Genomic DNA, 16,963 nt, shown 5'->3' on the forward strand with positions numbered 1-16,963 from the left:
ACAAAAAGTAACTCAAAATGGATCAAAGACCTAAATATAATAACTGAAAAAATACCTTTGTGGGAGCTTTGGGATCCAGGTAGGAGTTTGTAAAACCCAGGTAGAGCCCATGCTGGAGAAAGGCTGCTTTGAGAAGGCAAGCCAATGGCAGATCAGCGGATGGTGTCCTACCTACATACTGAAGCAGTCCTGTCCCCTGTGAACTCGGCTCCAGTCCCATTGTAGGAGGTCCTGTCACCAGCTGCTTCTGCCAAGGAGCCCAGGAGGTGCCTTGCCCATTTGTGTCTCTAATAAACATGCACACCAACCTCAGATCTGACTGTGATCCCTAAAGCAGTCCTCTGACCTGATTCCAGGCCCAATCTACCACAGACCAGGGGCAGCTCTGCCCACATAGAGACCACCCCAGTGACTCAGTGGGAACACGCTCAGTGACTCCGGGGAAGCCACAACAATAAGCAACCTTGTTAACAAGCCTGCCAACTGTGGCCCTGACTGCAAACCAGAAGATAGTCTTAAGACTTGGTTCCAACTCTATTCAACTATGATCTTACAGGTAGTCCCATCAGTCCAGGGACCTAGTGGGAGAAGGACTCTACCTGCCAATGCCAGGCTAAAAACTGAAGGGGTGGGGGCTGGGGGACCTGTTCTTTCAAATGCACATACCAACTCAAAGCTACAAAAAATCAGACAAACATGACACCAACAAAGGTAACTAATAAAGTTCCAATGACTGGTCCTAAAAAAGGGGAGATCCATAAACTATTTGACAAGGAATTCAACATAATCATCTTAAAGAAACTTAATACACTACAAGAAAAAAACAGACAATGAAATGCAATCAGAAAAACAACATATGAACAAAATGAGAGGTCTAACAAAGGAATGGATATAAAAATAAGCCAAACAGAAATCCTGGAGCTTAAAAATATAATGACTAAACATAAAAATGCAATAAAGATAAAGAAAATGTGGCCTATATATGCAATTAAATATTATTCATCCTTTAGAAAGAAAACCATGCTATTGCAACATGAGGACATTATGCTAAGTGAAATGTCAGTTACATAAAGACTAATACTGCATAATCTCTCCCATAGAGACCAAACTGATGGTTGCCAGAGGAGAGGAGAATTGGGGCTGGGTGAAAAAAGATGAAGGGATTTAAGAAGCACAAATTGGCAGTCATGAAATAGTAATGGAGATATAAAGTACAGCATAGGGCATATAGTCAATAATACTGTAATAGCTTTGTATGGTGCTAGGTGAGTACTACACTTACTAGGGTATTACTTTATAAATTACAAAATGTCTAGTCACTATGCTGTATATTCAAAACTAATATTACTAAACTGAAAAGTTGTTCATGTGGAAAGTAATACAATAGTTAATAAAATAATAATACAAGAATAAACTTTTGTGTACTCACAACCGTAAACCTACTTTTGCCAACAGTTTATAACATCAAAAATCAACTGTAATTTAAATATTTTTAATTTAAAAAATCATATTGCATAATTAAGGTTTTATATAGAACTTAAAAAAAAAAGCTAAACACACAGTAACAGAGTAGAATGGTGGTTACCAAAAGCTATGGAATGGGGGGAAGGGGAAGATAAATAAAAAATAAAAAGTAGAGTGGCAGTTGCCAGGGACTAAGGGGAGAGAGTCATGGGGAGTTTAATGGGTATAGAGTTTATTTTTTATAAAATAAAAAAGTTCTTCACTGGCTGGTGTGCTCACTGGTTAGAGCATCAAACCTCAGACTGAAGGGTTGAGGTTTCAATTCCCAGTCAAAGGCACATACCTGGTTGCAGGTTTGATACCTGGCCCTGGTTGGGGTGAGTGCAGGAGGCAGCCAATCAATGTGTCTTTCTCACACTAATGTTTCTCTCTCTCCTTTTTCTCTCTTCCCCTCTCCCTTTCACTCTATTTAAAAATCAATGGAAAAAATGTCCTCAGGTGAGGATTAACAAAGAACAACAGCAGCAAAAGAAAAGTTCTGAAAGTGGATGGTGGTTATGGTTGTACAACAATATGAATATACTTAATATTACTGAACTATACACTTAAAAATGGTTAAGATAGTAAATTGTATGTTATGTGTACTCTAACAAAATAAAAACTTGCAAAAAATGGGAAAGACAGAAACACTAAACTGAAGGGGGAAATGTGCATGTTATAATGGCAGTACACACTGATATAAAAACACAAGAGACATAAAGATCAGATTTAGCTGATTCATACAGAATACCATCATGGAGGACATGGTAATTGAGGCAGAGTTGAATGAAAGTGGAAATGAGCAATGGTTATTTCAGAAGTAGAATGTATGATCATCAAAGGCAGGGTAATGTTTTAAAGAGTCATGAAGTAGAATTAAAATTTAAGATGGTTTTTTATTGTTGACACTATTACAGATGTCCCTCAATTCCCCCTTTACCCACTTACAAGACTTTGACAACAATAGTCTTTGTACTTTACTATATAAAGCCTATTGTATGCAACAGAGAAATGGAGATCATAGGAAGGGATTTTAACAGATTACATAGTGTCAGAATTGGTTTTCAAAGATCAATGTTGATACAGTGGAGATGATGTATACCATGAGGGAGTGATCAGAAACTAGGGAGTAAGCTTCTCATTAATCAAAAAGAGAACAATGAAATGAGAATACATCAGATGGAGCCAGAATTTCTTTGGGGTTAGACAGCATTATCTTCTCTCTCATAACAACTCGAAATTGTCTGAATTTAGAAGATAAAAAATAAAAACTAGAAAAGGAAATGAAGGAGATAAAGATGTACAAATTTCCAGTTATAAAATAAATCATAGGGATGTAATCACAGCATAAGTAATATTGTCAATACTATTGTAATAATTATGTACAGTGACAGATGAATACTAGACTTATGGTGATTGCTTCATAAGGTATATAAATGTTGACTATGTTGTACACATGAAACTAATATAATATTGTATGTCAATTATAATTAAAAATAATTTTTAATTATAATTGACTGTCTAATGTATTCAATTGTCCCTCAGTCTTTTTCTATCTATACTCAGGAAAGCCATGATCTATGGCATGTCCTGGTACTAACAGGTCTCCTCCATCATTACCCAGGAAGGGAGACTCAAAGAAAACTCTAGATCTTGAGCTCTACCTGGATTCTGTTTTCTCATGAGAATGTGGAGTTTTCTTCACCTTCCTCCAAAAGATCTAAAACCCAGGAAAGCCCTACTCCAAAGACTCTATGTATTTATCATTAACTATAGGTTGGAAGGAGAATCTAGCTGGGTTGGAAGAAAGCTGATACTGTTATCTACATGTATAGACACTGTCAAAAAACAGAGTTGCTACCACAGGGTCTAATGTGTCTATTTCAGGGATCTTCTTCATCTTTTGATAGTTGTAAGAATGCTCAACTGCATCAGGATTTATTTATTTACATTAAACAATGCAGAAGAGTTGCTAAGGACAGTTGCCCAAGAAGTCACACTTTGAAGTTTAATGGTATAAACTTAATATTTTCATGGCTTCTGAAGAGGGTAGAATCAGTATCATCCTCCATACAGATCCCTTTCCCTTCAGGATATTGCTCTAACAGCTCATGAGACCTCCCTTCCCCTGAGCTACAAAGCTGTATCTGGTATGGTGACGGTTTCTGCAGATGCAGCAGGGAGGAACAAATTGTTAGATGAACTTAATGACCCATGGGCCCATGTTTATGTCTGAAGGCCACAGGGATTCTGGGTCGTGCCTAGACTTAGGGATATCCCCACTTGTCTATAAAGACTTTCTCCATGTGGGACCCGGAGGCTTGCAGGGGCTCCAGTCACCATGTTTAAGCACCTGGGCTTATGTTGAGATATTGCTCAAAGTGAGGACTGGAAGAGGAAATAATAGAAAGGTAAGGATGCATGGGCAGGGGAGATGAAATGCTGCAGAGAAGAGTCATTGGGGGAAAGAGCTAGTAGCTAAAGGAAAAATAACGATTTCAATGAATTCACTGTGGGTGGCCACTAACTGGGAAAAACATCTAACTATTATCAATTGAGCTTTTGAAATGAACCTTGGGACTGAGCTCTTTGTCAAGGTGCATATCGAGAAAAAGATAAACTATTACCTTGCCCTCCAGGAATGATCCTTGAGCTTATTGACCCCACTTCCTGCCATTGTTTGTGGCACACAGCTGCAGCAGCAAGAAAACAAACATTCTAACCCAAACAGTGAGAGGGTGGATGTGCTGTTGAATTTGAGTAGAGTACCCTTGGCCACTGCCCTGGAAATTCTCCTTAGCTAATAAAATGGCATGTGTTGAGAAATAGCCACCTTAAAGATGAGGATGACTCTGGATTGTATGTCTCTTGATGTTATCATCCTGTTTCCTCAGACTCTCCAAGTAAATTTCTACAAGCCCTCTGATTTATCAGCCTGGTTCCTCCCCTAAATACTGGAAAGCACATTGACAATTTTCTCTCCAGCTTCTTTGGATACCAGAAATGCTCTTTTTCTTCCTGTGTGGAATAGAGGATTTTAACTCCCTTGCCTGGGCATTTCTACTGTACAATAACTACCTGGCAAAGGTATATGCAACCACATACATAATAAAACTTCTCTCTCTCTCTCTCTCTCTCTCTCTCTCTCTCTCTCTCTCTCTCTCTCCTTCTCTATCTCCTCGCCTCTGATTTACACACACACTCACACACGTATACACTCACATAAACACACACTTATACAAATACTGATTCTATTCAACAGCTAATTTCTAAAAAAAATTGGACATCATATCTTCATATGGCAGTTTGAGGGATGTTAAAATGAATATCTCCTGGTTCTTTGCCCCCAATCGCAACATTTCTGTTAGTAGACAATAAGTAAATATATAAATCAAGTCATGTCATGTTAGATGCTGCAGAGTTGTACAAAATCCTAGAGACACACAAAATTACAATAATTTTCTTTATTATGGGAATTGAGGAAGATTCACAAAATTGTAATTTCAGTGTCACTTAAACTTGCTAGATATTTGATCTATTCATACCCAAATATAGGCATAATTTCAGGACATAGGTATGATTTTTATATGTTAATTATTGGTGTTATAGGTTGTAAGAAAGATGGACATGATTTAATTGATAAACCAAGGGTAATTTATTGGAAGAACATCAGGGAATCACAGAATAAACAGAAGTCTGGAAATATGGGATTAAAAGCCAAGCCATTCCATAAGATTAGGAAGCATCAAAAATAGTAACCTCCTTTATGTTGTATGAATACATCATATCCATGAGGTAAATCCCTACTTTATATTATGTCAAAACACAGACAATGGTATAAGTCAATTGTTCTCATTTTAACTTATGACTCATTTTTTAAATATATTTTTTATTGTTGATAGTATTATAGCTATCTCCCATTCCCCTCTCTCCCCCTATAGACTTAGGAGTTTTTAACACACACTGTCTTTGAGAACCACTGTGTATAGTACTTTCCAAAAAGTAACCAAATGGACACTTTTAAAAAGGAATGAAAGGAAATGTAAGTATACCCTACTTTTTGAAATATTCACAATTCCTTCAATATCTCAGATATTAGAAAAAATAAAGCCATGGACATATTGCCTATAATGTATATTGAGAAAATTGATCAACTATACTCTGGGGGAAAAAAGAGAATCTCTAATGTTTGTACATTAATTGCTTCTACCATTCTTTCCAGCATACTGGTTAGAGGCCTTTTCATCTTTCTAGGATCTTGATAAGAAATTATCTTAAAGAAGTGAGATCCTACTCCATAACAGAAATTCAATGACACTTGCTAAGAGAATGTCTTCTTTCAATGATACCCAGTTCCATCCCCCCTTCTTTCTCCTGCTAGGAATATCAGGACTAGAAACTGTGCATATATGGATTGCTTTCCCATTCTTTATTGTGTACCTGATCGCCTTAGTGGGGAACATCACCGTTCTCTTTGTGATCAAGACTGAACATAGTCTCCACCAGCCCATGTTCTACTTCCTGGCCATGCTGTCTATGATTGACCTGGGTCTGTCCTCATCTACCATCCCCAAAAGGCTGGGCATCTTCTGGTTCAACCTCCAAGAAATCAGCTTTGGTAGTTGCCTAGCTCAGATGTTCTTTATCCACATGTTTACAGGCATGGAGACAGTTCTACTGGTGGCCATGGCTTATGACCACTTTGTTGCCATCTGCAACCCTCTCCAGTACACAATGATCCTCACCCATAAAACAATCAGCATCCTAATCTCTGTTGTTGTTGGAAGAAATTTTCTCCTTGTGACTCCATTTGTGTTTCTCATTCTGAGGCTGCCCTTCTGTGGACATTACATCATCCCTCACACATACTGTGAGCACATGGGTCTGGCCAGGCTGGCCTGTGCACCCATCAAGATCAACATTATCTATGGGCTAATGGTGATTTCTAATATCATTGTAGATGTGATCCTGATTGCCTCTTCTTATGTGCTTATCCTTCAAGCTGTTTTCCGCCTTCCCTCTCAGGAAGCCCAACTAAAGGCTCTCAATACCTGCGGTTCACATGTCTGTGTCATGCTGTGCTTTTACACACCAGCATTTTTTTCTTTTATGACACACCGCTTTGGTCAAAACATTCCACATTATATCCACATTCTTTTGGCTAATGTATACGTGGTTGTCCCACTTGCTCTTAACCCAGTCATTTATGGAATCAGGACCAAGCAAATTCGAGAGCGGGTTGTAAAGATATTTGTATAGAAATAATATTTGTAAAGATTGGGGAAATATATCCACATACTACTTATTGTTAATCTGAGCATTGTATTAAATTTTCTATTATATTGGATTGTAGTGGCCAGATTTTTCATTTTTATTGAAAGTGGTTTGGGATTGACAGATAGAGCAAAGCTACTTTTGCTGCCCACTCTGCTCACCCACCCTCAGGTAACTGCACAAATGGAAAAGGGAGATATTCAAGAGGCAGCAGTGTTTGGGGAAGAGAATGGCTGGTGGAAAAGGGTGTGAACTCTTCCCATTTCTCCATATGGCTTTTCTCTAGATCAGTTTAGAGCCTGAGAAACACTGCCCTAATGAATAAATAGAATTTGGAAATGCTAGAAGTAAGATGATTTATATTGTTCTGAAAGCTATTGTAAGTAATTACAGTTTTATTGTAGCAGGATTGAAATGTCCAGAAATGATCTATTTTGACAATAAAAAAATATAAAGAGATGGTTTATGAGACTAAACAGAAAAGGGAAAATGCCTGAACACTAGAAAGAATCTTTACGTACAGTGATTGAACAACAATCAAATATATAATTATTTTTACCCATTAGTCTGTTTTCATTAATAAATTATTATATATCACATAGATCCATGAATTTTGTAATACATATTTTTAGTCAAATGGTCAGTGACCTCACAAAAATATTGGTCCCAGGCATAATATACAGTGGTAGTGGAGTGGGAAAAGACATGTAATGAATATAGAACCACAGTTGTCTAATAATTATTCACCTTACTGTCTCTCTTTTTGTTCATAGAGTTCCCTTAGAAGAGATTTAAATTCCTTTTTATCCTGTTAGACAGTTATCTAAAATAATACGTATTTTTTAAAAATCATGTGGACAAATACACTTTGAAATCAAAACTAGCATGTTTTCCTTGGGGATTAAAATTTTTTAAAAGATGGAATAAAATAGTCATGTAATTGCCATCCATGTTCTATGTTTGTATCCCTAGATACTCTCACACAATTTTAGAGTATTCTCTCCCTAGGAACCAAAGTAGGATAAAGGGGGGGGAAACTGGTATGCCAGGAGTATTTTTATATGTTTTATAAGATTTATGGGTATTGAGGAAAATATTGAGCTTTCTAAAGCTTTAACTGATAATGAAATTTAAAAACATTGATACAAAAATGTATAGCCAGATATATCAGATTTTGTAGAGAATCCTATATAATAAAAGGCTAATATGCAAATCGACCAAACTGCAAAATTACTGGTCGCTATGACATGCACTGAACACCAGGGGGGAGATGCTCAACACAGGAGCTTCCCCCTGGTGGTCAGTGCACTCCCACAGGGGAAACACCACATAGCCAGAAGCTGGCTGAGTGCAGAAGCCGGCTGGCAAGTGCAGCGGCAGTGTGGGAAGCCTCTCCTGCCTCTGTGGCAGTTCTAAGGATGTCCAACTGCCGTATGTCCGGGCCTAAGCCATCAGTCAGACATCCCCTGAGGGCTCTCACTGCAAGAGGGCACAGGCTGGGCTGAGGGGATTCCCCCTGCCCCCCAGATCATGAATTTCATGCACCAGACCTCTAGTATTATAAATAATTAAGAAGAGGCATTAACGTTTTTTTCTTTAAATTCATTTATTACAAAACAAATCAAGGCTCCCTGGAGAGAAGATGGTTATTAACTTTGCAGTTATATACATAAAGATATATATGTAAAATATCTTGAAAACTTAAGTTAGCCTTCCTGATAGCTCACATGAGATCTTCTGTTATTTGTTCAAGAATGTAGATGATTTGACCATTACATAAAATGCTAAAATGACAAGCACTTGTATTGATTTAGCTTATATTCATTGAGCCTAATTAGTGTGTTATCTAACTCATGGGAGAAGCTTAGTAAATGTAGGTTGGGTCAAGGAATATTTGCTTGTCATATGAGCATTACTGACATCTAGTGGTGAAATTAAATACATTCTTAAACGAATTGTTTACATGAGCAATCTAGTGAACTAAAAAGTAACTAGAGTTTTTCTATTGAAAATCCACACCAAAAAAACACATCTGTTTCATATAAGTAATAAAGGTGATATCAATTTTAATAATAGTTGGAATCTGTTTTTAAATGCTGCTATTTTAGTTAAATGCATTTTCTCACTTAATGGTGGGGGGGAACATGTGAAATGTGTATGGTCATTTTCATTAGCCTTTTGAATCTATAGGAGTAACATAAGCCTCAGAGAAGTTAAGATTTGTGTTCAACATTGCTCAGCTATTACCACAGGGAAGATATTTGTTTATTATTTAATTTATAATAAACAGTTGCTGGCTACTTTCTAGGCATTATCCTATTATATCACTAAAAACAATCCTATTCTATCTAATAAAGAGGTAATATGCAAATTGACCGTCACTCCAACACACAAGATGGCCGCCCCCATGTGGTCAAAGATGGCCACCTCCATGTGAACACAAGATGGCCAGCAGGGAAGGGCAGTTGGGGGTGACCAGGCCTGCAGGGGAGGACAGTTAGGGGTGACCAGGCTGGCAGTGGAGGGCAGTTGGGGGCAATTGGGCCAGCAGGGGAGCAGTTAGGCGTCGATCAGGCTGGCAGGGGAGTGGTTAGGGGGTAATCAGGCTGGCAGGCAGAAGCGGTTAGGGGCAATCAGGCAGGCAGGCAGGTGAGCAGTCCTGGATTGTGAGAGGGATGTCCCAGATTGGAGAGGGTGCAGGCTGGGCTGAGGGACACACACACACACACACACACACACACACACACACCCATGCACGAATTTCATGTACCGGGCCTCTAGTGAGCCAATATAATTTTTCTCATTTTGCCTGTAAGAAAATCAAGGCTTCAAATGGCAAATTAAATTGGCCAAGGTCACAGAACAAATAAGTGGACAAAAAAGTCATGTTCTTAGTATGTATGATAAGCTGGTTTTCCTTTGTGTAATTATTTTTATCTTCATGTTTTTATTAATATTATACATAATATTCAAAGCACTATATTCTCACAACAAATTATCTAATGCAATTCTTAAAACAGGGATAGCTCAGGATTTGGAAACTTACATTAGAATTCTGGCTCTGCCATTTACTGAGGGTACATATATTTCTGAGGAGATAGTGGGGTTTTTCTATGATGCTCTTGCCCTGTGTTCGCTGCCTGCCTTTCATAAGTAGCTATTCAGGTGGTACCATAGTGAGGCTTAAAGTATCGGCCATTATGCCTCTGACTGACTAGACTCCTGGGACTTATTTGGGGAGGATACTTGCTGCATGATGCAAATTCCAAATCATCTATAACCAGAAGGTATCTCTGACCAGAATCATAGAGCTTGATCCTCAGGGATATGGAAATTTTCTGCCCCATTAACCGAGGCCCAGGGACACAACCCACTGTGTGGAGATCCTTCCCAAGGGACTAGAGTTCAGTATAACTCCTTGGCCCTGGCTATTGAGAATGCAGTCACATTCAGGTTGCAGTCTGTGGCATCCGATTGCAGTTCTTCACAAACGATTTCTCAGATGCTGGGCAGAGGTAAGTGAGTCAGCTCCTGGTTATGCTGAAAGAGGGTTCACAGTGAACGTAACTAAAGTGATTTGTGTGAGTGATGGAGCTCCTGTGAATCGGCCAGAGTATTTAGATAGAGCCATCTCCAAGCAATGTAGCCAAAGAGAAAGGAGTTATGTTGACAATAACTGGATTTATCACCGCATGTCATTTGCTAACACAGAAGCCCACAGTAAAACACAATAAACAGCTATCAACAAACCCCGGAACATCCATGGAGATACAGATATATGAATAAAGAATGTTGTTTGCAAACACGAGGGGAAATACCAATGCTAACTCTTATTAGCTAGCACAAATGAGGCCTTTTCTTCCCTGCTTACTTCTATTTTGTCACCTCAGAGGAGAACTTCTCACACTAGGCACAGTCATCCCAGTAGGAGGAAGTTACATTATGTTTAGAAATGGGACATAGAGGGTTGAGAGATGGGAAGACTGAGCACCTGGAAAAAGAGCTTATCCATTTTTGCTACAAAGAATAGAAACCAGTCCCTAGTAGAAGATCAGTTTACCCCAAGAATTGAGTGTCTGAAAGGAAAGAGAGAGGTTCAGAAAAGGAAAGGAAGAGAGAACCTCAGAGATTTATGGTAAAGGTAAACTTAGAACATACATGGAAGAGTTTATTAAACATTAAAAAATGACTAAACCAAGAAAAGGTAAAGATGACTACATCAACCACGGCCATAGTAATGATAGCGATGGCCACAGAGGCAGTGACCTAGGTAGACAATACATTTTGCCAAGGACAACAAGCTTATTGACCAGAAGAATTCTGAATTTGTAGTATATTTAGAATACCAAACACCTTTTTAAACATTTCCCTGTGAGGACTATTAAAAAATGAAAGAATTACTATGTGTGAGACCAAGAAGCAAAATACTAGCATACTCTATAAATATTTGTCATATATGTTAAAGATTAATAACTGGAAACTTCTATAATATAACAGATGAGGGCAGAGAGTGGTAGTGGTGGTAAGTTCGTAGATGATCCTAAATATAGAATGAATAAAATGCAAGTAATTGGAAGCAATAACAAAATAAATATAAAAAATCGAGACATGTTAATAACCTCCACCCTCCCTGCCCACCCCAAGTGCCACCACAAGGAATTAACAGAGGACTTCTCAAACTTTGTATAAGTCCTCACTCCCCCTCCCTACTTCTGCACAGAGCCCCCTGGTAAAGGTCAACTTAGGAAATATACGTGGAAGAATTGGTTGTTGCCCAGCCAGCATGATTCAGTGGTTGAGTGTCAACCTATAAACCAAGAGGTCACAGTTTGATTCCCAGTCAGAGGAATGCCCCAGTTGTGGGCTCGAACCTCAGTGTGGGGCATGCAGGAGACAGCTGATCAATGATTCCTTCTTATCACTGATGTTTCTATCTCTCTCTTCCTCTCACTTCCTCTCTGAAATCAGTTAAAAAGTATATTTTAAAAAGAAGAAAATATACATGGATAAGCTTATTAAACATAAAAAAGCTTAGGGTGTGAATCACTACTACTCAACCACATTTTATTAATGGGATTATACAGGCTGGGGGAAAAGGTAAGTCTACAGTTGTTCAAATGGAAAATAATACAATAATTCATAAATAATAATACAAGAATAAACTGTTCTGCGTACTCACAACAGTAAACCTACTGTTGCCCCACTTTGTATTGATCAGTCACATGTTTTCCAAAGGAAAAGCACTGAGGTCCATTGGTGAAGAGGAAATAATTATAGAAAAAGTTATATACAATATTATAAACATCTTAATTAACACATTACATGTGAAGGGGAAGAAAAATAGGTTTGGTAGCTATTTCTGAAAACTAATGCTATTAAACACTTAGAAAGTTGACCTGCTCCAAGCAGTCACTAACAACATGATACAAGATAACATTGTCTTCAACCTGGGCACCAGTGATAACCTAACTGATCTGATTACAAATGCACTTGCTGCCTTTAATAATTTTTGACAGTGCAGCCAGAGTGATATTTTTGAAATGCAAATTTGATCATGCTACACTGCAGCTTAAAATCCCTGTTTCTTCCCATTGTTTCTAGGATGAAGACAAAACTCATTAAAATCAACCACATGGACCATTGCACAGTCTCTGCATCCTCTGTTCCTATGAACTAGAAATATTTTCTCTGCTCAATTCCCTCTTCCACTTCTTAGTGAATTCTCATCCATCAGTTATCAGTTTAGTTAACACTTCCTCAGGAAAGCATACCCCAGGAACTAAGACTTTGAAGTTCTAGGAGAAATTGCTGTTTTGCTGTAATTATATAATAGTCTCCTAACATGTCTAAATGTTTTAATTCCATTCCTTAACTCAGATCCAAACACCAACTATCCAGTCCTTCACTTTTACTGGGTTCTCTCCCACACAGATTTGTTTTAATTTTTCATACTTTGAAAGAATACGTCATTGCCTTGAACCACTAGTCCAGCTGAGTCATTATCTCTACCTCAATTCCAGTCCAGTGATATTTTACACACACGTGCACACACACACACCATCATATTTATGCTTAACTTCCTGATTAACAGATATGATTGACAACAGATATTTGTGAATGTAATGCAATACACAGGTTTTTCCTTAGAGACTGAAGGGAAGAAAGACATGAGAAGTGCAGAGTTGTATTTGAATATTTTCTGCATGGTTTTCTACGTAGGTGAAGCAAATACTTTGAGGTGAGAGTGTCTTTTTAACTGTGGCCCCTATTCCCTCTCTAGGTCTCCTCTGCTGTATTATGGAATTAAAGAATGGCTTTTCTGTTTCTCCAGAAAATAGGCATCATGCTATAAAGGAGGTTAGGTTTTCTCACCGGAAGACAGAAAACTCCTGCAAGAAATGTGTCTATAGCCAATTTGCACCGATATGCTGCATACCAACAATACCCAGTTCCACCCTCCTTCCTTCCTTCTGATGGGCATTCCGGGGCTGGAAGATGTGCACATCTGGATTGGCTTCCCCTTCTTTGCAGTGTATCTAATAGCCCTTCTGGGGAACATCACTATCCTCTTTGTGATCCAGACTGAACGCAGCCTCCACCAACCCATGTTTTACTTCTTGGCCATGTTGGCCTTCACTGATCTTGGCTTGTCCACAGCCACCATCCCCAAAATGCTGGGTATTTTCTGGTTCAACCTCAGGGACATTGTATTTGGTGCTTGCATCACACAAATGTACACTATCCATATATGCACTGGCCTGGAGTCCGTGGTGCTGACGGTCATGGCCATAGATCGCTATATTGCCATCTGCAACCCCCTCAGATATAGCTTAATCCTCACCAATAAGGTGATAGCCATCCTAGGCCTATTCATCATAGTCAGGACTTTGGTGTTTGTGACTCCTTTCATATTTCTCATCCTGAGATTGCCATTCTGTGGTGTGCGCATTATCCCTCACACCTATTGTGAACACATGGGCTTAGCAAAATTGGCTTGTGCCAGTATTAGGGTCAATGTGATCTATGGCTTGATTGCTTTCTCAATGGGTTACATTGACCTTTCTGTAATTGGATTTTCCTATGTTCAAATCCTCCGAGCAGTCTTCCATCTCCCATCTTGGGATGCCCGGCACAAGGCTCTCAGCACATGTGGCTCCCATGTCTGTGTCATGTTAGCGTTCTACCTGCCAGCCCTTTTCTCCTTCATGACACATCGCTTTGGTCATAACATCCCTCATTACATCCATATACTTCTGGCCAATCTGTACGTAATTATTCCTCCTGCTCTCAACCCTATAATCTATGGGGTTAGAACAAAACAGATAAGAGAGCGTGTGCTAAGGATGTTTAACCCTAAAAGTTATTGACACTGCCCTGGCCAGTGTGTCTAAGTGGTTAGAGTGTCGGCCCATGCAAGGAAGGGTCTCAGGTTTGATTCCTGGTCAAGGGCACGTACTTGGGTTTCAGCTTTGCTTCCTGCCTCTGGTATGAACAGGTGCCAGAGGCAACCAGTTGATGTGTCTCTCTCACATCAATGTTTCTCCATTGAAAATTTTTTTTAGAGAGACAGTGAAGGGAAGGGAGGAGGGGCGGAAAGACAAAGAGAAACATGAATGTCAGAAAGACATATCGATTAGTTGCCTCCCTTTTGCACCCCAACTGGAGCTGGGGATCGAGCCTGCAACCAAGGTACATGCCCTTGACTGGGAATCAAACCCATGACCCTTTGGTCCTTGGGCTGACATTCTAACCACTGAACAAAACCAGCTAGGACACGATGTTTCTCTCTCTCTCTCTCTCTCTCTCTCTCTCTCTTTCTCTCTCTCTCTCTTTCTCTCTCTCTCTCTTCCCCTCTCTCTCTCCTTCCCTCCCTCCCTTCCACTTTCTGAAAAGCAGTGGGGGGAAAAATCCCCAGGGAGGATTAACAAAAAAAGAAAAAAGAAATAATAAGTTATTGACATTGAGTCCCACAAGGATCTTCCACAATAGTTCATGAAAACAATCATGAGATCAAAACAGATGAAAATACTTTTATTACACTCCTCTGGCATTCCCACACAAGCCAATCACATTACATTTTCTCCATTCCTCATAATTTGTACACCCCTTTGCAAGGCATAGCTAAAATATTCCTAAACAATCTCACTACTTTGCCACAGAAGGGTAGAAAAATTACCTCACATCTAAACCCCACTGGTAGTACAAAACTTCTAAAGGGAGGAAAGGGTTTCCAAAAAGTCATGCCTTGAAATAACTGCTTCAAATAATTTCCCTTCACACAGAGATGCTCTTCATTCACATGTCAGAACCTGAAATTCATGCCTTAAAAATGATGTGCAATTTTGTGAAAACCCAGCAGAATACAATGCTAAAGAAATTAACCAGGAGTCATAAGACCCAGATTTAAATTCATGCTTTACCCTTGACTAAAACCTGAGAATTTCACATAGAGCTCTTTGAGCTCCAGTATCCTTGCCAATAAAATGCTATAAAGCATTATTAACTTGTCACTGTGAACTCAAAAAAAAAAAAACTGTTGTGAAAATTTTTGCACCTTGCAAACATTGAAAGATTTGGAAATAAACAAATGTATTTCTAGTGTGGTGGCTAGTTCTAGTACATCTAGATTTAGTTTACCAAATCCAGTCCTAGTGCAGTCACTGGTACGAAGTAAGGTCTCCAGCTCCAGATTATCCCAGTGCTTGGGGCTCTTCATAGACTTGCAGCCCTTACCTTGGTCAGAGGGTCTTTCAGTCAGGAGTCTATAAAGCCTGAAGAGTTAAGACAGCTCTACCTTGGCTTGAGGACTCAGTAGAACCCCATTCCCTTGTTAGGGTGAGTTTTAGGACAGACTGAAAGAGAGAGTGGCTACTCAGATTGCATAAAGTCATTCTCATTAGAGTATGGAAGCTAGATCAGATTTGATTTGGGGAGGGGGGTTTATTCTAGAAACTGAAAAATAAGAAATTCTCTTCTAATTGGTTGACACTCAAGGTAGGATGAGCAAGCAAGGAATATGCAGAGAATAGGGCTAAGGTGACAGTAATGTAAACCGAGAGGAAGTGAACTGAAGAAGTTATGCTTTGTATAAATATATAAAGAAAAATGGTAAAATGATTATTTTCTAAATAGAAACTACAATATTGACACCAACAAGATTTCAAAATCTAAGCAAATCAAAACTATAAAGGAAGATGACAAAAAAAAAGTCTTTGCAGATTTTCCTCCAAGATGTTAAGCCATGATAGCTTTGCGTGTTTCTTGTGAACTCTCTCACCATACTAAATATTTGCAAAGCTTTCAAAATCATTTTAGAAAATTTTCTGAATATTATTCTGTTCAGAAAATAGGAAAAAAAGGGAAATACAGAAGAAAAAGTTCAGAAGAAATAAAAATACAAATTTTTCTTTCCACATATAGAAATTCAGATACAAAATTATAAATAAATTTGACAAGCTAATTTGGCTATATATTTTTAAAATAATATAATATATATAATAAGAAGAGTTTTTACTGAATGCCAAGTGCTTTATTTCTGTTCATTTAATTTTCAAAATAATCCTAAAAGAGAGATACCACTATTAATGTCAGTTTACATAAATGAAAATTGACTTCAAAGTGATATTATTTTTCACTAATATTATGTAACAACTAAGAGTATCAGACTCTTCTTACATAGAATAATTACAGAGAAAAATAATGTTTCAACATTAGAAAATACATAAATTAAATCCACTATATCAATAAATTAATGCATAAATGTTATACAGTAAACTCCATGAATTTTGAGGCTAGTGAAAAAATGTAAAATGTAAATTATTTTTTAAATTGTAGAACAAGATAAATATTCTGTTTTGTGTGTGTGTGTGTGTGTGTGTCTTTTGTTTGTTTGTTTTGTTTTGTTTTTGGCTAATCCTCACCTGAGGATATTTTTCCATTGATTTTTAGAGAGAATGGAAGGGAGAGGGAGAGACAGAAAGAGAGAAACATCAATATGAGAGAAACGTATTGTTTGGTTACCTCCTGCACGCACCCCAACAAGGGAACAGGGATTGGGGAACAGGGATCGAGCATACAACCCAGTGTGTGCCCTTGACCGGAATCGAACCTGAGACCCTTAGTCTGCATGCAGGCTGACTTTCTATCCACTGAGCCAAACCAGTTAGGGCAAAATCCTGTTTATTAA

The 16,963-nt window shown here is 38.5% G+C and overlaps 2 protein-coding genes across 2 annotated transcripts; both read left to right on the forward strand.

Moving 5' to 3' along the window:
* The first annotated feature begins 5,826 nt into the window (after positions 1-5,826).
* LOC132242170 (olfactory receptor 52E4) lies at positions 5,827-6,762 on the forward strand. Its single transcript, XM_059711083.1, has one exon. The coding sequence runs from the start codon at positions 5,833-5,835 to the stop codon at positions 6,760-6,762; it is 930 nt and encodes a 309-aa protein (XP_059567066.1). The 5' UTR covers positions 5,827-5,832.
* Positions 6,763-13,202: 6,440 nt separating this feature from the next.
* On the forward strand, positions 13,203-14,144 carry LOC132242171 (olfactory receptor 52E5). Its single transcript, XM_059711084.1, has one exon. It carries the CDS (start codon positions 13,203-13,205, stop codon positions 14,142-14,144), a length of 942 nt encoding a protein of 313 aa, XP_059567067.1.
* Positions 14,145-16,963: the final 2,819 nt, after the last annotated feature.

Source organism: Myotis daubentonii, chromosome 9 (assembly GCF_963259705.1).
Source record: "Myotis daubentonii chromosome 9, mMyoDau2.1, whole genome shotgun sequence".
NCBI classification, from domain to species: domain Eukaryota; kingdom Metazoa; phylum Chordata; class Mammalia; order Chiroptera; family Vespertilionidae; genus Myotis; species Myotis daubentonii.

Coding starts and splice junctions, on each gene's coding strand:
- LOC132242171 (XM_059711084.1), top strand. CDS start 13,203: ATGCTGCATACCAACAATACCCAGTTCCACCCTCCTTCCTTCCTTCTG.
- LOC132242170 (XM_059711083.1), top strand. CDS start 5,833: ATGTCTTCTTTCAATGATACCCAGTTCCATCCCCCCTTCTTTCTCCTG.